The following is a 26215-nucleotide window of genomic DNA, read 5'->3' on the forward strand; positions in this document are numbered from 1 at the left end:
GCTCCAGAGCTGCCCCACCTCCCCTGGACCCTGCAGTGTATATATCTATATATATAATTGCCTTATTCTGTCTGTCTTTCTGTCTTGCTCCAAAATTGTGTCACCGTGACAGTGTCGTTAGAGTGACAACTGTCGGATTGGCCGCTGGGCTCGGCCTGGCCCCACCCCCCCACAGATTGGCGGCTCGCCTCGGCCTCGCCCCGCCCCCCGCATGGATTAGCCGCTTGCCCCGGCCTTCCGTACGCATCGCCCGCTCCAGCGTACACCGGCTCCCGGTACACATGTGCAGGGAGCCGGCATACGCTGACGCCTCGCCCGCTCGTCCCCGCCACACGTTGGCACACTCGGCCCTGCCCCCGGCTGACATAACCTTGCGATGCTGTGATCGTGACGGAGCCGGTGTACGCTGGTAACCATGATACACATCGCGTAACTATAGGAAGCGCTTCTCTTAGTTACCCGATGTGTATCATGGTTACCAGCGTACACCGGCTCCCGGTACACATGTGCAGGGAGCCGGCATACGCTGACGCCTCGCCCCCTCAGCCCGGCCCCCGGCACACGTTGCCACGCTCGGACCCGCCCCCGGCGGCCCCAGCATGGGGGATGGAGCACGATGGGTGGTGTGCAGCATGGAGGATGGAGCACGATAGGGGGTGCGCAGCATGGGAGATGTAGCACGATGGGGGGTGCGCAGCATGGGGGATGGAGCACGATGGGGGGTGTGCAGCATGGAAGATGGAGCACGATGGGGGGTGTGCAGCATGGAGGATGGAGCACGATGGGGGGTGCGCAGCATGGGGGATGGAGCACGATGGGGGGTGCGCAGCATGGGGGATGGAGCACGATGGGGGGTGCGCAGCATGTCGGATGGAGCACGAATGGGGGGTGCGCAGCATGTCGGATGGAGCACGATGGGGGGTGCGCAGCATGGGGGATGGAGCACGATGGGGGGTGCGCAGCATGGGGGATGGAGCACGATGGGGGGTGCGCAGCATGGGGGATGAAGTACGATGGGGGTGCGCAGCATGGGGGATGGAGCACGATGGGGGGTGCGCAGCATGGGGGATGGAACACGATGGGAGGTGCGCAGCATGGGGGATGGAGCACGATGAGGGGTGCACAGCATGGGGGATGGAGCATGATGAGGGGTGCGCAGCATGGGGGATGGAGCACGATGGGGGGTGCGCAGCATGGGGGATGGAGCACGATGGGGATGCGCAGCATGGGGGAATGAGCACGATGGGGGGTGCGCAGCATGGGGGATGGAGCACGATGGGGGTGCACACCTCCCCCCAAAACACACACACCGCCACACGCGCACCGCACAACACACCACACACACACTGGGAACCACAAACACCGCCCTACACAGACACCCACATACACACAGACAACGCCGTACACACACAACACCCAACACATAAACACCGCGGCATACATAAATATACGCACATACCGCGCAACACACACTGCACAAAACATACCTCTCCCCAAAACACACACACGCACCCCACAGCCACACAAACCGCGCAACACACACAGCACCACACACACAGAACGCTGCAGACACACAGCGCTCCACAAACAACGCAACACACACAACGCAACACACATACAACAACGCTCTCACACACCCCCACACCCAGACAACACCCAGAACATTTACAGTGCCCTTCACAAACACTGGCAACTACACACAACAACATCTATATATATATATATATACATATATATATATATATATATATATATATATATATAACAAAATTCATACATTAACTACACAATATGTAAATTCTAGAATACCCGATGCGTTAGAATCGGGCCACCTTCTAGTATATATATATATATACACCCCCCCCGTATATTCGGCTTATAAGATGCACCGCCTACTTTCCTCCAAAATTTGGGGGAACAAAAGTGCGTCTTATAAAGCGAAAAATACGGTATGTAGTAAATAAATGACGATGAGTTTATAGTCTGAGACTATGAAAACACAGAAATCTGTATAAGGCAGACCTAGGCAAAGTGTGGCCCACAGGCCCCATCAGGCCATTTGGCTGTTCCTGTCTAGCCATCAGACTGTGATCGCAAAAGGGCTGAAAGTGGTACTGAACTAAACGCTTCCCAATCCTCCCTCCCCGACAGGCTTCACAATTTCGATACTGTTCTTGAACATGCAGACCTCATTGAGCACAATGGTGGAACAGGGATTTGTCAGCTCTTTTTTAACCACTCAGGCTGTATGTTTTTAATTTATTGTTTACTGCTTGTCTGTCAGTTCTTGGGGGATGTGAAATGTAGTATAGTTGTATCAATTAGCTACGTCGCTTACCTCATGTGCAGGGCATTGCAGCAGCTTAGGTATCCATGTTACGACCGCTCATATAGTGTCAGTTAGTTAGTTGCTAGTGGTCGTACCCATGGATTCTTAAGCTACTGTTATGCCCTGCATATGAGGTAAGTGATGAAGGTAATCGGGAGAACTATACTACTGTACATTTCCAATTGGAGGTATTTGCTAACATTATTATTATTACTACACCTATTATATATTGGGATACGATCTTGGCGATGGGAATACCCCTTTAAGGCTGAATAACAGGGGCAGTATGATATACTGATTTTTATAAACTTTTTTAAAAACCAGTAAATTATATTGTTTTGGTTAGCTCCTAAACGTAATGTTACAATTACCCTATTGAAACATGTATTAGCAGCAGTAGTGCTATTTAACTACTATGAAGAAGTGAAGGAACAGCATTTTCCAAGGAGCGATGAGTAAAATAACAAAAACTTTATTCAAAGCATGTTAAAAACACAAAATAAACTGCAGCATTATAACACTGACGTGTTTCTGGAGCACAAAAAGATGCTCTTAGTCATAGATTTCTTAATCATTGATTCCTATGACTAAGGGCATCTTTTTTGTGAGCCCGAAATGCGTCAGGTATAATCATGCTACAGTTTATTTTATGTTTTTAACATGCTTTGAATAAAAAAAATAATAATTTACTCATCGCTCCTTGGAAAATGCCGTTCCTTCACTTCTTTGTTTCTATTTTTCTGGTGGACATCTTACCAGGGGATCTAGTATCCATTTCTTACATCGTACATTGAAACTGCTATACGCAGTGTGGTGAGCTTTTTACTTTTTGTTTTGCTATTTAACATGCTTCCTTCTGCTCAATATTAACTGTTAAAAATGTATATATAATAATAATGATGATGAAGATAATGATGATATTACTACAACTATTACTACTGTTAATAATAACACTGAGCAGAATTAAGTTCGGCCTGTTGGATGAGCCCTCCTTAGCTGTCACAGTTTCTCATGTGGTCATTTGTGAAAATTAATTTCCAGTCCCTGGTATAGAGTATATCAAAATGACAGAATATTTTTAAGCAAAATTATTTCCTATTCTTACTTTTCTAGACATATTAAAACAATAAAAAAATTATCAACATACAGTATTCTTTCAATTTGTAGACAGCTGTGATTCCTTAAAGGGTTGTACCTAGATTAATGATGACTTGGGTTCCACTGCCGAAACCCCAATAATCACAGTAGCATGAGGCTCAAGTGCTCTGATTTAATGCAGCAGAGGTCGAGCATGTACCGTGTCACTGTATGGGTCTCACAGAGATACTATAGTGCAATACTCAGCTACAGTTCTTCTTAGTTCTATTAACTTTCAATGGAGGAGCAATGTGTATGTTCTACCACCACTCAGTTCATACAATTATAGACCACCTCTTCCCAATTTTAGTGATCTTTAAGGGTCTCAGCAGTGAACCACAATAACCTGCCAGCCAGCTATTAACTAGTTAGCAGTGATGGGCGGACCCGGACTGTAAAAGTCTAGATCCACACGGTTTCAAAAGCACCCAAGTGCCAGGCCCGGAATTCTCAGGGAATTCTGGGCATTAATCCGGATCCGGCAACTCAAGTAATAAAAAAAATAAATAAATAAATAAATAAAAAATGGAAAAATAAAGAAAATAAGAATGAAGCAAGCGCTTCATACTTATCGAGGCTTCGGCAAGACTGTAACTGTTCCCGCGGCCGCTCATTAATTTCTGGAGCCGCTCATTACCTTCATTATATATGCCCTGCTTTCCCTGCCCACAGTCATCTGTGATTGGTTACAGTCAGACGCACCCGCACGCTGAGTGACAGCGTCTGATGCTTCCAATCACAGGCGCTTATCTTGGCTGTGTAGCAAAATAAGAGGAACTGCATGCGGTTTTTTTTTAATTATTTAAATATATGATTTAAAAACACGGCGCGCAGTCCCCCCCCCAATTTTGATATCCAGCCATGATAAAGCTCGACAGCTGGGGGCTGGTATTCTCAGGCTGGGGAGACCCATGTCTGTGAGCTGCGATTAACTCCTTATTACCAAGATTGTCACTGCTCCAGGAAAATTGGAAAATAATTAAAAAATAAAAGCCACATGCGGTTCCTCTTATTTTGATACATAGCCAAGAAAAGCGCATGGCTGGGGACTTCAGCCTGCAGCCTTGGGCTTTATCTGTGCTGAGTATCATAATGTAGGGTGACCCTACGCCAATTGTTTTATTTATTTATTATTACTGTACGATATAGGACTACAGACCGAGTCTGTGATTGGAAGCATCAGACGCTGTCACTCAGTGTGGGGGCGTGTGTAACTGTAATCAATCGAAAAAATAACTACAGAGACCGGTAACGCTTTCAATTTGCAGGATATGGGGCTGTGTGAGGGCTTATTTTTGTGCCCTGAACTGCTGTTGTCACTGATACAATTTGGGGTAGATACAGTGTTTTATTCACCTCTTATTGCTTTTTATTTCAATGCTAAGGTGGCCAAAACTTTTAATAGTATGATTTTTTATTGTTACCCTGTGTACCGATTGGATACATTTATTTTATATTTTGATAGATCAGACTTTTGCAAATGCAGCAATACCAAAAATGTGCATTTTTTAATGTTATTTTTACTGGGGCAAAAGGGGGACAATTTGAACTTGTGTTTATGCTTTTGTTTATATTTTTAAAAACAGTTTTTTACTTATCACTGTATATAATAATGTGTTAGTTGACTTGAAGCCGCAATCATCTGATCGCTTGTGCTGTACATAGGAGTGCATCAGCATTGCTATGTACAGAGAAAATCACGGTGTCCTATGAATACCAGGTAAACGCTGGGTTTCACAAGAGAATCATAATGACAGATGGGAGGGTCTTCAGCAGACAATCAACTGTCATAACAACCCATCGGCACCCCATGATCATGTCACGGGCATACCAATGGGCTCATGGAATGACATGTCCCCCTGCTGGAGCATGTTTAAAGGTGCTTCACCTTTGCCTTTTTAAAGCACATGATGGCTAATAAAATTAGCCATAATTACACAGGAAAGATGCAAGCTCCGCATGCGAGCCTGAATCAAATTCAGGGACATGACGCTTGATTTAATTTACAAAGAAGTACAAATACAAGCACAGGAACTCTAATGAATGAGATGTGCAACTCCTGTATATCTAAAGTGATACATATTTTATTGAACACAGTGCAAATATAAAACCGTCAAATCACAAAATACAATTCCCCTTTACAATAAATAGGGGATCCTCTCCCACAATCCTTATACAATACTTTGGATATACAGGAGTAGCAGATCTTATTCATTTAGCGTTCCGGTGTTTGAATAATAATAATAATAATAATGTATGTGTACTTCTTTGTTCTCATGATTTTCAGTACACTGCACGGATAATCTGTTTATTGGTATTATTATTATAGGTGGTGCCTATCCACTTTTATGTGCCTATACTTGATTTAATTTACGTCATATGTCGTGAACAGCTTAAGGCTTAATATTTGGATTCTATTTTATATTAGAGTTTAGACAGAAAACTTTTTGTTGCATAAAATCATTACATTTAGATGATATTCACTGACTTTCAGCAGTATGTAAATTGAGCAATCACTCCAGCTATATTAAATTAAGTCACTATGTTGTAGCCTTTTAAAATTCTTTCCTATTCAAACAACACTCATTGCAACCTGCACAACCTACTTGCCGCCATTGCCACCACATACCCGCTCCTTGTTTCACCTTGTGTCTCAGACTCCTATAGAATGTATGCAGTAGGTGCAGCATATCCTATGTAATGTATTTACACCTTCCTCAGTGTCTCCTATGTGATGTATGTATATCAACCTCAGAGTGCTATGTCATGTATGTACACCATAAACAATATAAGGGAAAGCTCTGCTACAACCATGTAATATGTTGGTGCCCAGAAAAAATATTGTAACAATAATACTAAATATTTCCAGCACACACAGGAGAAGGATGTCAATATGATTTCGAAGAATATTTTATTTTCATATTCTGCAAAAGGAGTCAACCAAAATGCCAAATTATGTTTATACACCAGCCTCAGTGTGTCCTATGGGATGTATAGACACCAGCTTCAGTGTGTCTTATGTGATGTATAAACATCAGCCTCATTGTATTTTATGTGAAGTATATACAGCAGTTTTTGTCTCCTATCTTGTATGTATATAAGTCTCACTGTCTCCTATGTGAACTATGTAAACCAGTTTCAGTACATCCTATGTGATGTATATCAGACTCAGTGTGGCCATGTGATGTATGTACACCCTTGTCAGGGTAACCTATGTGATATACAGTTAGGTCCAGAAATATTTGGACAGTGACACAAGTTTTGTTATTTTAGCTGTTTACAAAAACATGTTCAGAAATACAATTCTATATATAATATGGGCTGAAAGTGCACACTCCCAGCTGCAATATGAGATTTTTCACATCCAAATCGGAGAAAGGGTTTAGGAATCATAGCTCTGTAATGCATAGCCTCCTCTTTTTCAAGGGACCAAAAGTAATTGGACAAGGGACTCTAAGGGCTGCAATTAACTCTGAAGGCGTCTCCCTCATTAACCTGTAATCAATGAAGTAGTTAAGAGGTCTGGGGTTGATTACAGGTGTGTGGTTTTGCATTTGGAAGCTGTTGCTGTGACCAGACAACATGCAATCTAAGGAACTCTCAATTGAGGTGAAGCAGAACATCCTGAGGCTGAAAAAAAAGAAAAAATCCATCAGAGAGATAGCAGACATGCTTGGAGTAGCAAAATCAACAGTCGGGTACATTCTGAGAAAAAAGGAATTGACTGGTGAGCTTGGGAACTCAAAAAGGCCTGGGCGTCCACGGATGACAACAGTGGTGGATGATCGCCGCATACTTTCTTTGGTGAAGAAGAACCCGTTCACAACATCAACTGAAGTCCAGAACACTCTCAGTGAAGTAGGTGTATCTGTCTCTAAGTCAACAGTAAAGAGAAGACTCCATGAAAGAAAATACAAAGGGTTCACATCTAGATGCAAACCATTCATCAATTCCAAAAATAGACAGGCCAGAGTTAAATTTGCTGAAAAACACCTCATGAAGCCAGCTCAGTTTTGGAAAAGTATTCTATGGACAGATGAGACAAAGATCAACCTGTACCAGAATGATGGGAAGAAAAAAGTTTGGAGAAGAAAGGGAACGGCACATGATCCAAGGCACACCACATCCTCTGTAAAACATGGTGGAGGCAACGTGATGGCATGGGCATGCATGGCTTTCAATGGCACTGGGTCACTTGTGTTTATTGATGACATAACAGCAGACAAGAGTAGCCGGATGAATTCTGAAGTGTACCGGGATATACTTTCAGCCCAGATTCAGCCAAATGCCGCAAAGTTGATCGGACGGCGCTTCATAGTACAGATGGACAATGACCCCAAGCATACAGCCAAAGCTACCCAGGAGTTCATGAGTGCAAAAAAGTGGAACATTCTGCAATGGCCAAGTCAATCACCAGATCTTAACCCAATTGAGCATGCATTTCACTTGCTCAAATCCAGACTTAACACGGAAAGACCCACAAACAAGCAAGACCTGAAGGCTGCGGCTGTAAAGGCCTGGCAAAGCATTAAGAAGGAGGAAACCCAGCGTTTGGTGATGTCCATGGGTTCCAGACTTAAGGCAGTGATTGCCTCCAAAGGATTCGCAACAAAATATTGAAAATAAAAATATTTTGTTTGGGTTTGGTTTATTTGTCCAATTACTTTTGACCTCCTAAAATGTGGAGTGTTTGTAAAGAAATGTGTACAATTCCTACAATTTCTATCAGATATTTTTGTTCAAACCTTCAAATTAAACGTTACAATCTGCACTTGAATTCTGTTGTAGAGGTTTCATTTCAAATCCAATGTGGTGGCATGCAGAGCCCAACTCGCGAAAATTGAGTCTCTGTCCAAATATTTCTGGACCTAACTGTACAGTATATACACCAGTCTCAATGTCTCTTATGTGAAATTTACACAGCAGTTTTTATCTCCTATGTGATGTACATGTTGTATGTAGAAAAGCCTTGCTGTCTCCTATGTGATGCATGTATACCAGTCTTGTTGAATATACCAGTCTTAGTGTCTCCCATGTGATGCATATATAGCAGCCTCAGTGTCTCCTTTGTGATGTATATACAGCAGTCTCCGTGTATCCTATGTGATCAATAAACAGCAGCCTCAGTGTCTGCTATGTGATGTATGTTCAGCAGTCTTGGGTTCTTTGTGATATATACATCAGTCTTAGTGCGTTCTGTGATGAATATTCAGCAGTTTGAGGATCATTTGTGAAGCATACAGCAGAGTTTCAATGTATCCTATGTGATGTATATTTAGCAATCTCAGTGCCTATGAGATGTCCTAAGTCCTATAAGAGTCCTATGAGATGTGTACTACAAACCTCTCATTTCTTTAATTCTATAAATGTAACGTGACCAATGATGAATTTCCAATTTTGAGGAGTCCTGCAGTGTAATATGCAACTCTGTTCAGAACACTTTACTGCTGTAAGATCTTTTCAAAACATATCACAAAGAGTCAACTGTCCTCCAGACTGACTGACGCAAAAGTGGAAAAGCAGTTGAGAGTAGCAATATCACCAATATCGCCTAACCTCACACGGCTCACCAAACAAAGCAATTCCAGCCATCACATTAAAGGGTGAGTTATTTAAATTTAAAATGTTCTGTAACTTTTAGCATGCTGGATAAGTAATGTCAATATTGCTTCTTTCATTCTAAGGGGTACTTTGCATGCTGCGACATCGCTAGCCGATGCTAACGATGCCGAGCGTGATAGTCCCCGCCCCCGTCGCACATGCGATATCTTGTGATAGCTGCCGTAGCGAACATTATTGCTACGGCAGCTTCACACGCACTTACCTGCCCTGCGACGTCGCTCTGGCCGGCGACCCGCCTCTGTCCTAAGGGGGCGGGTCGTGCGGCGTCACAGTGACGTCACACGGCAGGCGGCCAATAGAAGTGGAGGGGTGGAGATGAGTGGGACCGTAAACATCCTGCCCACCTCCTTCCTTCCGCATAGCCGGTGGACGCAGGTAAGGAGATGTTCCTCACTCCTGCGGCTTCACACACAGCGATGTGTGCTGCCGCAGGAACAAGGAACAACATCGTATCTCCTATTGGTGCGACATTATGGAAATGTCTGAAGCTACACAGATCATTGATTTACGACGCTTTTGCGATCGTTTATCGGCGCATCTAGCCTTTACACGTTGCGACGTCCTTACCAGCACCGGATGTGCGTGACTTTTGATTTGACCCCGATGATATCGCAGTAGCGATATCGCAACGTGCAAAGTACCCGTAAGCATCAGTAGGCGCTCCAGAGGTTGAAATGTTACGTGTGGTCATTAATGGAGTGTCTAATCAACATAATACCAATGTTTATTATGTGGAAACCCCTTCCAGCCTTTAGGTGTACTGTATCATAGTATCCCCAATATTATGATCTCATTAATGTATATAATGTATATAATAATATACAGTATATCACAAAAGTGAGCACACCCTTCACATTTTTATACATATTTTATTATATCTTTTCATCCAACAACACTGAAGATATGACACTTTGATACAATGTAAAGTAGTCAGTGTATAGCTTGTATAACAGTGTACATTTGGTGCCTGCTAAATAACTCAACACTCAGCCATTAATGTCTAAACCACTGGCAACAAAAGTGAGTACACCCCTAAATGAAAATTACCAAATTGTGACCAAAGTGTTAATATTTTATGTGGCCACCATTATTTTCAAGCACAAACTTACCTTTCTTTGGAGGGCATGGAGTTTAGTAGAGCTTCACAGGAGCCATTGGAATCCTCTTCCACACTTTCTAGACCACATCACGGAGTTGGTGGATGTTAGAGACCTTGTGCTCCACCACATTCCATTTGAGGATGCCCCACAGAGGTTCAACAGGGTTTAGGTCTGAAAATATGCTTGATTACTTTAGCACCTTAACCCCCAGTTTCTTTAGCAAGGCAGTGGTTGTCTTGGATGTATGTTTGGGGTCTTGGAATACTGCCCAGTTTCTGAAGGGAGGGGATCATGCTCTCCTTAAATATGTCACATTGCATGTTGGCATTCATGATTCCCGCAAAGCCATGACAATCCCACCACCATGCTTGATTGGAGGAAAGACACTGTTGTCTTTGTACTCCTCACCTGGTTGCCGCCAAACAAGCTTAATATCATCTGAATCAAATGTGTGTATCTTGATCTTATCAGACTACAGCACATGGTTCTAGTAATCCATGTCCTTAGTCTGCTTGTCTTCAGCAAACTGTTAGTGAACTTTCTTGTGCATCATCTTTAGAAGAGGTTTCCTTCTGGGACGACAGCCATGCAGAACAATTTGATACAGTGTGTGGCGTATGGTCTGAGCACTGACAAGCGGACCCCACCAGCCCTTAAACCTCTGCAGCAATGCTGGCAGCACTCATGCATCTATTTTGTAAATACAACCTCTGGATATGACGTTGAGTACATGCACTCAGATCTTTGGTCGACTATTGTGAGGCCTATTCTGAGCGGAACCTGTGTTGCTAAACTGTTATATGGTCTTGACAACCATGCTGTACTTCAGTTCAGTTTCAGGGTGTTGGCAATCTTCTGTAGCCTAGGCCCTCTTTATGTAGAGCAACAATTTAAAACCTGAGATACTTCTTTGCCATGAGGTGCCATGTTGAATTTACAGTGACCAGTGTGAGAGAGTGTGTGAGCGATAACACCAGATTATCACACCTGCTCCACGTTCACACCTGAGACCTTGTAACACTAATGAGTCACATGACACCGGGGAAGGAAAATGGATAATTGTGCACAATTTGGCCATTTTCACTTAGGGGTGTACTCACTTTTGTTGACATTAAGGGCTGTGTGTTGAGTTATTTAGAGGGTACTTCAAATTTACACTGTTATACAAGTTGCACACTGACTTCTTTACATTGAGTCAGTGTCATATCGTCAGTGTTGTCACATGAAAAGATATAATAAAATGTTTATAAATATGTGAGGGGTATACTTACTTTTTTATTTACTCTATAGATGAACAACTATTTTTAAAAGGAATATGTCACCAGCTTTTTGCCACCTAATTTGAGAGACAGAGATCCTGGTTCCCGCGATGTGTCACTTACTGGAAGACATGAGCCGATGTTTTGAAATTCAAATTTGCCAAGTTCGTTACATTTTCCCTCAAAATTTTGATTCCTACAGAACAAATTCATTGATCTCAGGAGCTTACACTCTACAGAAGTGAGATCCTTACACAGTGACTCTGAAGATGAAAAACAATGTAATGGCCCAGGTACTGACCAGCACTGTACAAGGTATGATAATCTGCAAGATGTTATAGCAGCAGTGCATTATGGGGAGGCCCAAACAGCCACACAAAAAGACTATGGCCCACTCTCTGATGTTTCATTAGTGTTACAATCGGTGCCAGGAAAGGTTTTTTTGGAAAATTGCAAATCGAATCTCAAAAATTTTGAAATTGCATGAAACCACAAATTTCAGGAAATTCGACTTGAAGTCGATCCTATGTGGATCGATCCGCTTATCTCTACATATTGAGCTGCTTGTTGCAGTTTTGATTAAATTACTGTTTTAATCGGCAAGAGATTTTCAGTAGAAAAGTATTATAATTACTGCCATGTGGTCCTCCATAGTCATAAGCTCTATATACCCCTGCTCTCACCACCGATTAGCAGCTTTCTGCTTATGCAGAGTATACACATAAATCTGTCAATCAGTGGTGTGGGCAGGGTTATAGAAAAGTCAGCATTCAAAGATCTGGTAGATAAAACAATAATCTGATAAAAACTGCAGTGTGCAGCCCAGTAAGTGATACATCACTGGAATCAGTGTTACGGCTGCAACATCATACTACTCACAGAAGAAGTAGCAAATACCTGGTGACAGATTTCCTTTAAAATAAAGTGGCCAAATAGTTCCTCCACAAAAAGGTGAAAATCATCTTAAATAGTCAAACTTTACATACATACATATTCACATTATTGTCCTGGATAGCCTACTTCCCAAGCAGTCAAACTCAGCAATTTTATGAGTTGCTTCAGCATTCAAGTAGATTATGATTCACAATCTCTCAATATATCAGTATAAAACATCATAATGCATTTTTATTATTGATAATGTTCATATTCTATAAAATTACATTTCATCTATCACTTTCATGAGTAGTTTATGTACCTGGACAAGCTATCATGAGAAGCAGCAGAGTCCGCACTGTCCATCCTGTGACTTGCAATTTTTCCATGGCTTTGATGACCAGAAGCTGTACCAGGCTGGTCATCAATCCTGTCTAGTCCCGACTCTCTAGACATTGTCATCATTATGTGGTTTTGGTAATACATATGAATGCTCTCCCGTGTGGGAACATTTCCCTAAATAATTAATAAATAAATATTAATTGCAATTTAAACTTTTTAAATCTATCAACATACCCGATATTTATGTTAAAGAAATATTTCAAATAAGTAAAAATTGATATCAAATGAATATGCTAAAATATTTTACGATATAGTAAATGAAATATTATTACATTGCACAATTCTGAAATTTACCATAATAATGGTCAGGAACATACTTAAAGTTTCTGTATTATTTCCTATATTGAATTTGATCTCTTAAACATCCACTACATTGAACTGTTGTTTAAAGGGAATCTGTCAGCAGGTTTTTTTGTTACTGCTATCTTCTATCTACTACTATCTGAGAGCAGCATTCTGAAACTAATCATGTTTAACTTAGATTACTGGGTGCAGCCTTTCTGACATCTAAAGGCCACTTCACACATAACGACATCGTGAACGAGATCATTGCTACGTCACAGTTTCTGTGACGCAACAACGACTTTACTAGCGATCTCATCATGTTTGACACGTACCAACGATCCGCTCCCTGCTGTGAAATTGTTGGTCGATGCTGAACAGCCTGGTTCATTTTTGGCTCGTTGGAGTCCTGCTGGGCAGGATGGATCTGTATGTTTCACACCTACCTACGATTTCGTTAACAACCTAGATTAGAACTTTAGTGTGGCACGTAGGCGTGTAGTTGCGTCCCCGTTTCCGCGCCCCTTCTGCACCGATTGGTTGGCGCTGATAAACACTCAGGAACAAAGGAGGGATGAATCCGGGTGCAGATGCAGCTTCCATCCGAAAAGCAAGCAAGCAACCGGGTACAAAGTACGAATTAATCAGGGTGGAGTCGCAGGTTCTATTCTCAAAGCAAAGCTCAAAAGAAGTGACAAAGGATGACGCGATAAAAAGTTACCTTTTAGGCCCATCCACCCGCCCAATCAGAACACAGTATTGGCCACCAATCGGAGCGGAGTGGTGTGGAAAAGGCAACGCAAATGCACGCCTACATGGCTCACTGCGTTTCACTACGCCCCTAATCGAGATCGGAATCGTTACCACAGCTGTTGTGTGACAGGTTCCCGACGATTTACAAGATCGTTATACGGGTCGCATGCTCATTCCTAAAGTCGGTGTGTGTGAAACCTCACATACGATTTCACCAACGACTCAGCAACGATCCGGGAACTGTGACGTAGTAGCGATCTCGTTCACAATCTCGTTATGTGTGACTGGACCTTAAGAATTGAGTTTAGTTAAGCTGGGAGAACTGTCCTGCCCACACCAGGCTCTCAATAGAGATTGTGCATTGACTGTGAGATGTCTATCACAGCAAAGGGCATGCCAGACAACATGGCCGGAGCTAGCTAGCCACACCAATGATAAGAGCCACATAAAAAATGCAGCTTCAGATCTGCAATAATAACGCATTAAATAAGAGGAAAAAGGCATCAAAAATGCAATAACCAGAGACGATTGGTGTAGTTTGGTGCGGACACCTGCAGAAAACAACAAACAGTATTTATGCAATGTATGATTTCGTCCTTACAGACACAAAAAAGCCAGATATCATATAGTGAAGCTACATAAGGATGAGAAAGTTCTGGTGCATGACTATGAATGAATAACCCAAAACATTAATTCATAGGTCCTGACTAGTGATGAGCAGGACACACAGATGTCACACCAGTCTTGGATAATCCAAAGCGCACGGAGGTAAGCAAATAACAGCCTCCAATCCAGCCAACGGGGACCACTGAGCTGGACTGGAGTCCTATGAATCGATCCTCTCATCTCTTGTCCCAACCATCCAGGATGTAATGAACAGTCCTGGATTTGAGTCTACACCCTGTAGTCTTGGATGTCTGCTAAATGCCCCTCACTGCCACCAGCCCTCTGACATCTTCTACTGTCAGGGTATAAAGAAATGGCAATGTATGTATCAATCAATGCACAGAGGTATGTAGCTATCACATAAACATTCTGTTCTGTTGTGAGCCTTTCTGTAGTATTGTTTCATCTATATGAAGAAAATAGATCAATGGCTACTTTTTCATGTTTTGACCATGGTAATGTTTGGACCTGACATTCTATATCCTGTAAACATCTAATCTTTCTTACAAAGCTAAGGGGTACTTTGAACACTGCGACATCGCTACTGCGATATCGTCGGGGTCAAATCGAAAGTGATGCACATCCGGCGCCGGTAACGACGTCACAACGTGTAAAGCCTAGATGCCCTGATAAACGATCACAAAAGCATCGAAAAACGGGGATCTGTGTAGCGTCGGTCATTTTCATAATTTCGCACCAATGAGAGATACGATGTTTTTCCTCGTTCCTGGGGCAGCACACATTGCTGTGTGTGAAGCCGCAGGAGCGAGGAACATCTCCTTACCTGCCTCCACCGGCAATGAGGAAGAAAGAAGGTGGGCGAGATGTTTACGCCCCGCTCATCTCCGCCCCTCCGCTTCTATTGGCTGCCTGCCGTGTGACGTCGCTGTGACGCCGCACGACCTGCCCCTTAGGAAGGAGGAGGGTCGCTGGCCAGAGCGACGTCGCAGGGCAGGCAAGTGCGTGTGAAGCTGCCGTAGTGATAATGTTCGCTAGGGCAGAGATCACAAAATATCGCATGTGCGACGGGGGCGAGTACTATCGCGCTCGGCATCGCTAGCCGATGCTAGCAATGTCGCAGCGTGCAAAGTACCCCTAAGTCCTAGTGACAGATTTCCAGAGACATCAAATTTGAAAGAGGAGCAAATAATTCAACTCAAACCTCACAGTATATTATAATGAATACAATAATGTACTCAATTTACAAAAGACAATTTTATTCAAATAGTCAACAAAATGTGCATGGTTTACCTTTTTAATTTCTCTGGTCAGCATGCAACGTTCTATTCTTAGCACATGGGAGATATCAATGTGTTCTCGAGAAATTGAGTTGAGCCAGGCAGTAAAACTATCAAGGGATGCCAGGAAAAGAACCCAGGTAAACTTCAAAATGTTAAATATCCTTTTGATGACATTATCTGTAAAATATAATTAAAAGAAAAATGTCTTAAAGGCAGATTTCTATTACCAGTCTACATGCCATTTTTTAGATGCTCCAACTATGGCACAAACTCAATATAAGTGTTTCAAAGGAAATATAGTTATTATAATGGATTTATTTTTTAGTTTTTGCAAATGATGAATGGCTTTCAAAACAAGGAAAATTAACCCTGTTGGATCACTCATGCTTCCAGGAAGGAATGCTACTAACTATCTGCCCTATAAACTGAATATAATAATGTAACAGTTAAAATTATGTTTAATACATCACAAGAACACTGCTTATGCTTTCTTATATGAATACACATTGGAAGGGAATGATATTAATAAATGTTAATAAATGAAGCTTAACTGCTGAAAGCGATTATTGGAAGCAAACTCTTGACAAATGTGTGCATTTATACAGATTACTGAAAGGCTTACAGAAACTAACCCAAAAAGTACATTCAACAAGAAATTGTCTCAGATATCTTCTTGAACAGTCATCCATATACCGGTCTGTATGTGTGCTTGTTTATCCAATCACTCCCTGCTACTTCGTAGCATGTGGCTTTTGAGGTATTGCAAAATATACTAAGTTTAAGTATTTTTCCTATAAGTTTTAGGGTATTGACCTTTGTACTAACCAAAGTCTTGGCAAGGATAAAGTTCTTGGTTCTTTTCTAGGATAGTTGCCAAGCTTCTAACATTAAGACGCACAAATGTCTATGAGTAAAATATATGGACCCTTAAGCATAACTATATATAGATGTGCAGTGTAAGGACTGTTTAAGATTTATGAATAAGTATTAGAGAAATCCTCACATTTTATGATTTAAGAACTAAGCCCCAGAGTTGTATATATTGTAGACTCATAGTGACTCTGGAAACAATCCGTAATCACACGTTTTCCTGTATCTGACTAATTTACCATTCATTTGAAACCTTCATAACTATAACTAAACTCTGCATCATTTATGCTCTGTTCATCCCGTCATCATGAGTTCTCAATGACTTTTAAGAAGACTCTCAGGCACAAATATCTGCAGTCCTGATTTTGGCAGAACAACGTCGCAAACCAAACTGCAGATGGGAAACTACGCCAGAAACGCGTCAGTGTTTTCTATGGATTATTAGTAACACTATGATATGCTGTTTGTTTTTTACTATCAAGATGGAATGAAATTTGGATGTTTTTAAACTAGTAATCAGGATTGTGCAGTTTTCTCTACCTTTTTCATTAATCAAGGCCAAGGTCTGCAACTTTACATGGCACTCCATATCCGGAGAACAATTTTTATTAATTTGAGCGGGCAATGGGATTACAAATGTGATAAGCCCTTATTTTTTCATGCTCTTGTATATAGGGGTTACAAACTAGTAACAAAAATAGGTATTATGGGTCAGAAATACAAATTTGGAATAAGGGCTTAAATGGGTTTTCTGGTCTAAATCAAGAAGTCTGCATTCACTGTATATTACTACACACTTGTGAAACCTCACATCACACACTGTGTGGTTTGAGGATTCGCCGGTGACAGAGCTGGTAACAGAGGTCACATGGCGGCGAATATGTGATATGCATACTTCCAGACACATTTCAATTAGTCGGGTGCAGCCTCTCTCAATACATGATGATTACCTACTCTGACAGTACACTCGTGGCTGAGTCAGTTCTTGCGACTACTCTACTGAGCCAGTCCACCATGGGGGGGTCAAGGCTTAAGGTATTTTCCAGAGAAAAGACGAAGTCCGAGTATGACTAAACTAGGTTGTTTAGGCAGTGCATCTCCAGTACATGGTACAGCAATGACTGCACCACTAGCAACTTGAGCAGATGGGAGCTGAATTGGCATACAAGCAGGTGACTGTGAACATATGGTTGTTTCCTGGCCATACAATCTGGTTTGGATATTTGATGGTGTGAAGGAGAAGGAGTAGTTGGAGTATGGCAAACAATCCGTGATGCTGATGATGACGTTGACAAAGTACTATTTGAGCATGCAGCATGGCTAGCACAAATATGAGCACAATGAGAAAGGGTAGGAGGACACCTTAAAGTGAACCTGTCACCAGGTTTTTCCCTTATAAGCTGCGGCCACCATCACTGGGCTCTTATATACAGCATTCCAACATGCTGTATATAAGAGCCCAGGCTGCTGTGCAGAACATAAAAAAACACTTTATAATACTCACCTAGAAGGTCGCTCTGGTGCACAACAGTCAGATGGGTGGCACTGTGCTCCAGGAATCAATACCACAATGCCGGCGCGTGTGTATGACGTAGACGTGTCATGCACCGCGACTTCAGAATAAGGAAGACCAAGATGGCTGAAAAGGGAGGCGCTGGTCCCGGAAAACGGCGCCACCCATCAGACTGCTGTGCACCGAAGCGACCTTCTAGGTGAGTATTATAAAGTGTTTTTTATGTTCTACACAGCGGCCTGGGCTCTTATATACAGCATGTTAGAATGGTGTATATAAGAGCCCAGTGGTGGTGGCCGCAGCTTATAGGCCCTAAAACTGCTGACAAGTTCCCTTTAAGCCTTGCTCATTTAGCTGGCTTTTCCCACATTATGCTTTTTCCACAATGGCAGGTGGTGCTGTTTCATGTTTAGGAACTGGAGCCTTTTCCAATAACAACATCTGAGGTTTCACCTGCTCCCAAGCTTACCACTGGTGCTGGAATATCTTTTGATCGAACATTGCCTTCTTTCTTTATTGCTGACACCACCAACTTCCTCATCTGAGAACATCACCTCCTCATCACCCTGATCTGGTTCCCAGGTTCTATCCATCAAACAATCACGATCTTCCTTTCATTGGCTGACAGTTCTCATGTCCTGAGCTCTTTGCCCAAACCTTACCTTCTGTTTGTCACTTTTAAATTTGCCCTAACTTAGAGTGCTACTACCTTGGCTGCCATTAGTAGTGTCCCTACTACCACAGGTAACAACACAGCTAAGCATTTGCATCATGTCCTTCACCTCCTCTTCCCCATCTCAACCAAGTACAAATACTGACTGTTCTTCTCATCGCATAAATCAATACGAAGAAGTTGTTGTTATGAACTATCTTCTTTATCACCCAGAGTGCTTTATCTTAAAATACTAAGTGGTAATAAAGATAGTAATATTACTGAAAGAATTGAAAGTCAATAAAGCAAAATATTATTGTGGCGGAGGAGGACTGTTTAGAACACTACCTCAAGCTGATAGTATCACTGTTAGATGTTGCACCATCCTGCTGTGATAATATGAGAGATGTGCCATAAAAAGTCCTCCGCTAATATGTTTGTCAGAGGTAAAGGAGGTCAACTATGACCTGCGTTTGGTAGTTCTACTGTAAGAACTGGTGGTACCAATGGTGGTGGTGATATTGTATCTTGTGGCTCCCACATTCTTATTGCCAAAAACCATGTTATATGTTTTTCTTTTACATTAAACCATCCATTTCCATCTTTTCTTTTACCATACTTTTTTTTACTACACTATAATTAACTTTTTCTCTGTATTCCACCACAATTCCTGACTTCCCAAATAGTACTGAACAAGAAATGCTAATTACAAATCTAAAAAACAACAGCATCAACAATTCACAGTATTGATATTACATTTACAGATGTCAAATTTGTCTACTTAAAGGGGTTATCCGGCTTATTTTGACTTTTTTTTTATTATTTCCCTATTGGGCTACATTGGGGCAGGTAAGCAGATAGAGAGCACTTACCTGCCCTGCTGTCAGCCCCTCTTCCCCGGCTCAGAGTGGTCATGTGACCACTCCTGCCGCGATTTTCTGCTTCCTGTCATTTCATGTCAACATGAAAGCAGTGATGAGAGGGAGCGCAGCGCTGCTTCTCCTCACTGTCCCGCTGTCTGTGCTCTCTTCAGCACAGCGGTGACGTCACCACTGTGCTGATATGTCCAGAGCACAGACAGCGTGCGAACGTGCAGGAGCGGCGGGGACCGAGGATGGGTGAGTATGCATTCCCTACATGTGTTCCCTATGGGGGTGGGGGTGGGGTCGGTACAGAGCGCCGTGTGTGCGTGCGGTGCAGAGCCATATGTGTGTGTGGTGCAGAGCCATATGTGTGTGTGGTGCAGAGCCCTATGTGTGTGTGCGGTGCAGAGTCCGATGTGTGTGTGTGTGCGGTGCAGAGCCCTATGTGTGTGTGTGTGTGTGCGGTGCAGAGCCCTATGTGTGTGTGTGTGTGTGCGGTGCAGAGCCCTATGTGTGTGTGCGGTGCAGAGCCATATGTGTGTGTGTGTGTGTGGTGTTCAGAGCCCTATGTGTGTGTGGTGTGCAGAGCCCTATGTGTGTGGTGTGCAGAGCCCTATGTGTGTGTGGTGTGCAAAGCCCTATGTGTGTGTGGTGTGCAGAGCCCTATGTGTGTGTGGTGTACAAAGCCCTATGTGTGTGTGGTGTGCAGAGCCCTATGTGTGTGTGGTGTGCAGAGCCCTATGTGTGTGTGGTGTACAAAGCCCTATGTGTGTGTGGTGTGCAGAGTCCGATGTGTGTGCGGTGCAGAGCCCTATGTGTGTGTGCGGTGCAGAGCCCTATGTCTGTATGCGGTGCAGAGCCCAATGTGTGTGTGGTGTGCAAAGCCCTATGTGTGTGTGGTGTGCAGAGCAATATGTGTGTGTGCGGTGCAGAGCCCTATGTGTGTGTGGTGTGCAAAGCCCTATGTGTGTGTGGTGTGCAGAGCCCTATGTGTGTGTGGTGTGCAGAGCCCTATGTGTGTGTGGGGCGCAGAGTCCGATATGGGGCTGTTATTTGCAATGCTGTAGTGATAACAGGTCAGGTGCTGGGGCAGAATACTGACAGGGAATGTGTGTGCAGAGGGAGGGGCTGACTGGGGGCGGGGCTGGACAGTGAGGCCGGGCGGTGCCAGCTCTGACTGAGGTTTTAGCACAGGAAGTTATCATGTTTGCTTGTGCTGAATGTAAACAAAGAGCTGCAGAGAATAAAGGGATAATTCAAGAGGAACAAAAGTTAGAAAACACATTTGAAAGCAGTGATGAGAGGGAGCGCAGAGCTGCTTCTCCTCACTGTCCCGCTGTCTGTGCTCTCTTCAGCACAGCGGTGACGTCACCACTGTGCTGATATGTCCAGAGCACAGACAGCGTGTGAACGTGCAGGAGCAGCGGGGACCGAGGACGGGTGAGTATGTATTCCCTACATGTGTTCCCTATGGGGGTGGGGGGGTCAGTACAGAGCGCCGTGTGTGCGTGCGGTGCAGAGCCATATGTGTGTGTGTGCGGGCCAGAGCCATATGTGTCTGTGCGGTGCAGCGCCATATGTGTGTGTGTGGTGCAGAGCCCTATGTGTGTGTGCGGTGCAGAGTCCGATGTGTGTGTGTGTGTGCAGTGCAGAGCCCTATGTGTGTGTGTGTGTGTGCGGTGCAGAGCCCTATGTGTGTGTGTGTGTGTGCGGTGCAGAGCCCTATGTGTGTGCGGTGCAGAGCCATATGTGTGTGTGTGTGTGTGTGGTGTGCAGAGCCCTATGTGTGTGTGGTGTGCAAAGCCCTATGTGTGTGTGGTGTGCAGAGCCCTATGTGTGTGTGGTGTGCAGAGCCCTATGTGTGTGTGGTGTGCAGAGCCCTGTGCGTGTGGTGTGCAAAGCCCTATGCGTAAGTGGTGTGCAGAGTCTGATGTGTGTGCGGTGCAGAGCCATATGTGTGTGTGCGGTGTAGAGCCATATGTGTGTGTGCGGTGCAGAGCCCTATGTGTGTGTGGTGTGCAGAGCCCTATGCGTGTGGTGTGCAGAGTCCGATGTGTGTGCGGTGCAGAGCCATATGTGTGTGTGCGGTGCAGAGCCCTGTGTGTGTGGTGTGCAGAGCCCTATGTGTGTGTGGTGTGCAAAGCCCTATGTGTGTGTGGTGTGCAGAGCCCTATGTGTGTGTGGTGTGCAGAGCCCTATGTGTGTGTGGTGTGCAGAGCCTTATGTGTGTGTGGTGTGCAGAGCCCTATGTGTGTGTGCGGTGCAGAGTCCGATGTGTGTGCGGTGCAGAGCCCTATGTGTGTGTGCGGTGCAGAGCCCTATGTCTGTATGCGGTGCAGAGCCCAATGTGTGTGTGGTGTGCAAAGCCCTATGTGTGTGTGGTGTGCAGAGCCATATGTGTGTGTGCGGTGCAGAGCCCTATGTGTGTGTGGTGTGCAGAGCCCTATGTGTGTGTGGTGTGCAAAGCCCTATGTGTGTGTGGTGTGCAGAGCCCTATGTGTGTGGTGTGCAGAGCCCTATGTGTGTGTGCGGTGCAGAGCCCGATGTGTGTGTGGGGCACAGAGTCCGATGTGGGGCTGTTATTTGCAATGCTGTAGTGATAACAGGTCAGGTGCTGGGGCAGAATACTGACAGGGAATGTGTGTGCAGAGGGAGGGGCTGAGAGGGGGCGGGGCTGGACAGTGAGGCCGGGCGGTGCCAGCTCTGACTGAGGTTTTAGCACAGGAAGTTATCATGTTTGCTTGTGCTGAATGTAAACAAAGAGCTGCAGAGAATAAAGGGATAATTCAAGAGGAACAAAAGTTAGAAAACACATTTGAAAGCAGTGATGAGAGGGAGCGCAGCGCTGCTTCTCCTCACTGTCCCGCTGTCTGTGCTCTCTTCAGCACAGCGGTGACGTCACCACTGTGCTGATATGTCCAGAGCACAGACAGCGTGCGAACATGCAGGAGCAGCGGGGACCGAGGACGGGTGAGTATGTATTCCCTACATGTGTTCCCTATGTGGGTGGGGGGGGTCGGTACAGAGCGCCGTGTGTGCGTGTGGTGCAGAGCCATATGTATGTGTGTGCGGGCCAGAGCCATATGTGTGTGTGCGGTGCAGAGCCATATGTGTGTGTGTGGTGCAGAGCCCTATGTGTGTGTGCGGTGCAGAGTCCGATGTGTGTGTGTGCGGTGCAGAGCCCTATGTGTGTGTGTGTGGTGCAGAGCCCTATGTGTGTGTGCGGTGCAGAGTCCGATGTGTGTGTGTGCAGTGCAGAGCCCTATGTGTGTGCGGTGCAGAGCCCTATGTGTGTGTGTGTGCGGTGCAGAGCCCTATGTGTGTGCGGTGCAGAGCCATATGTGTGTGTGTGTGTGTGTGTGTGTGTGGTGTGCAGAGCCCTATGTGTGTGTGGTGTGCAAAGCCCTATGTGTGTGTGGTGTGCAGAGCCCTATGTGTGTGTGGTGTGCAGAGCCCTATGTGTGTGTGGTGTGCAGAGCCCTATGTGTGTGCGGTGTGCAGAGCCCTGTGCGTGTGGTGTGCAAAGCCCTATGCGTAAGTGGTGTGCAGAGTCTGATGTGTGTGCGGTGCAGAGCCATATGTGTGTGTGCGGTGTAGAGCCATATGTGTGTGTGCGGTGCAGAGCCCTATGTGTGTGTGGTGTGCAGAGCCCTATGCGTGTGGTGTGCAGAGTCCGATGTGTGTGCGGTGCAGAGCCCTATGTGTGTGTGGTGTGCAGAGCCCTATGTGTGTGTGGTGTGCAGAGCCCTATGTGTGTGTGGTGTGCAGAGCCCTATGTGTGTGTGGTGTGCAAAGCCCTATGTGTGTGTGGTGTGCAAAGCCCTATGTGTGTGTGGTGTGCAGAGCCCTATGTGTGTGTGGTGTGCAGAGCCTTATGTGTGTGTGGTGTGCAGAGCCCTATGTGTGTGTGCGGTGCAGAGCCCTATGTGTGTGTGCGGTGCAGAGCCCTATGTCTGTATGCGGTGCAGAGCCCAATGTGTGTGTGGTGTGCAAAGCCCTATGTGTGTGTGCGGTGCAGAGCCCTATGTGTGTGTGGTGTGCAGAGCCCTATGTGTGTGTGTGGTGCAGAGCCCGATGTGTGTGTGGGGCACAGAGTCCGATGTGGGGCTGTTATTTGCAATGCTGTAGTGATAACAGGTCAGGTGCTGGGGCAGAATACTGACAGGGAATGTGTGTGCAGAGGGAGGGGCTGACAGGGGGCGGGGCTGGACAGTGAGGCCGGGCGGTGCCAGCTCTGACTGAGGTTTTAGCACAGGAAGTTATCATGTTTGCTTGTGCTGAATGTAAACAAAGAGCTGCAGAGAATAAAGGGATAATTCAAGAGGAACAAAAGTTAGAAAACACATTTGAAAGCAGTGATGAGAGGGAGCGCAGCGCTGCTTCTCCTCACTGTCCCACTGTTTGTGCTCTCTTCAGCACAGCGGTGACGTCACCACTGTGCTGATATGTCCAGAGCACAGACAGCGTGCGAACGTGCAGGAGCGGCGGGGACCGAGGACGGGTGAGTATGTATTCCCTACATGTGTTCCCTATGGGGGTGGGGGGGTCAGTACAGAGCGCCGTGTGTGCGTGTGGTGCAGAGCCATATGTGTGTGTGTGCGGGCCAGAGCCATATGTGTGTGTGCGGTGCAGAGCCATATGTGTGTGTGTGGTGCACAGCCCTATGTGTGTGTGCGGTGCAAAGTCCGATGTGTGTGTGTGTGCGGTGCAGAGCCCTATGTGTGTGTGTGTGTGCACGGTGCACAGCCATATGTGCGTGTGTGGTGCAGAGCCCTATGTGTGTGTGTGCGGTGCAGAGCCATATGTGTGTGTGTGTGTGTGGTGTGCAGAGCCCTATGTGTGTGTGGTGTGCAAAACCCTATGTGTGTGTGGTGTGCAGAGCCCTATGTGTGTGTGGTGTGCAAAACCCTATGTGTGTGTGGTGTGCAGAGCCCTATGTGTGTGTGGTGTGCAGAGCCCTATGTGTGTGTGGTGTGCAGAGCCCTATGTGTGTGTGGTGTGCAGAGCCCTGTGTGTGTGGTGTGCAAAGCCCTATGCGTAAGTGGTGTGCAGAGTCTGATGTGTGTGCGATGCAGAGCCCTATGTGTGTGTGGTGTGCAGAACCCTATGTGTGTGTGGTGTGCAGAGCCCTATGTGTGTGTGGTGTGCAAAGCCCTATGTGTGTGTGGTGTGCAGAGCCCTATGTGTGTGTGGTGTGCAGAGCCCTATGTGTGTGTGGTGTGCAGAGCCCTGTGCGTGTGGTGTGCAAAGCCCTATGCGTAAGTGGTGTGCAGAGCCATATGTGTGTGTGGTGCAGAGCCATATGTGTGTGTGCGGTGTAGAGCCATATGTGTGTGTGCGGTGCAGAGCCCTATGTGTGTGGTGTGCAGAGCCCTATGCGTGTGGTGTGCAGAGCCCTATGTGTGTGTGGTGTGCAGAGCCCTATGTGTGTGTGGTGTGCAGAGCCCTATGTGTGTGTGGTGTGCAGAGCCTTATGTGTGTGTGGTGTGCAGAGCCCTATGTGTGTGTGCGGTGCAGAGTCCGATGTGTGTGCGGTGCAGAGCCCTATGTGTGTGTGCGGTGCAGAGCCCTATGTCTGTATGCGGTGCAGAGCCCAATGTGTGTGTGGTGTGCAAAGCCCTATGTGTGTGTGGTGTGCAGAGCCATATGTGTGTGTGCGGTGCAGAGCCCTATGTGTGTGTGGTGTGCAGAGCCCTATGTGTGTGTGGTGTGCAAAGCCCTATGTGTGTGTGGTGTGCAGAGCCCTATGTGTGTGGTGTGCAGAGCCCTATGTGTGTGTGCGGTGCAGAGCCCGATGTGTGTGTGGGGCACAGAGTCCGATGTGGGGCTGTTATTTGCAATGCTGTAGTGATAACAGGTCAGGTGCTGGGGCAGAATACTGACAGGGAAAGTGTGTGCAGAGGGAGGGGCTGACAGGGGGCGGGGCTGGACAGTGAGGCCGGGCGGTGCCAGCTCTGACTGAGGTTTTAGCACAGGAAGTTATCATGTTTGCTTGTGCTGAATGTAAACAAAGAGCTGCAGAGAATAAAGGGATAATTCAAGAGGAACAAAAGTTAGAAAACACATTTGAAAGCAGTGATGAGAGGGAGCGCAGCGCTGCTTCTCCTCACTGTCCCGCTGTCTGTGCTCTCTTCAGCACAGCGGTGACGTCACCACTGTGCTGATATGTCCAGAGCACAGACAGCGTGCGAACATGCAGGAGCAGCGGGGACCGAGGACGGGTGAGTATGTATTCCCTACATGTGTTCCCTATGGGGGTGGGGGGGTCGGTACAGAGCGCCGTGTGTGCGTGTGGTGCAGAGCCATATGTGTGTGTGTGCGGACCAGAGCCATATGTGTGTGTGCGGTGCAGAGCCATATGTGTGTGTGTGGTGCAGAGCCCTATGTGTGTGTGCGGTGCAGAGTCCGATGTGTGTGTGTGCGGTGCAGAGCCCTATGTGTGTGTGTGTGTGGTGCAGAGCCCTATGTGTGTGTGCGGTGCAGAGTCCGATGTGTGTGTGTGCAGTGCAGAGCCCTATGTGTGTGCGGTGCAGAGCCCTATGTGTGTGTGTGTGCGGTGCAGAGCCCTATGTGTGTGCGGTGCAGAGCCATATGTGTGTGTGTGTGTGTGTGTGTGTGGTGTGCAGAGCCCTATGTGTGTGTGGTGTGCAAAG

General features: G+C 45.5%; 1 protein-coding gene across 13 annotated transcripts in view; it reads right to left on the bottom strand.

The window, feature by feature from the left end:
* The window catches only part of PIEZO2 (piezo type mechanosensitive ion channel component 2), a 630266-nt gene that overhangs the window by 122935 nt on the left and 481116 nt on the right, over positions 1–26215 (bottom strand). For all 13 annotated transcript variants that reach the window (XM_075314549.1, XM_075314558.1, XM_075314555.1 and 10 more), the window contains 2 exons: positions 15675–15841; positions 12643–12836 (listed from right to left, as the gene is read on the bottom strand). In XM_075314549.1, coding sequence (XP_075170664.1) covers positions 12643–12836; positions 15675–15841 — 361 coding nt within the window. The remainder of the gene's footprint in view (positions 1–12642; positions 12837–15674; positions 15842–26215) is intronic.

This window comes from Anomaloglossus baeobatrachus, chromosome 6, assembly GCF_048569485.1.
Source record: "Anomaloglossus baeobatrachus isolate aAnoBae1 chromosome 6, aAnoBae1.hap1, whole genome shotgun sequence".
Classification (NCBI taxonomy): domain Eukaryota; kingdom Metazoa; phylum Chordata; class Amphibia; order Anura; family Aromobatidae; genus Anomaloglossus; species Anomaloglossus baeobatrachus.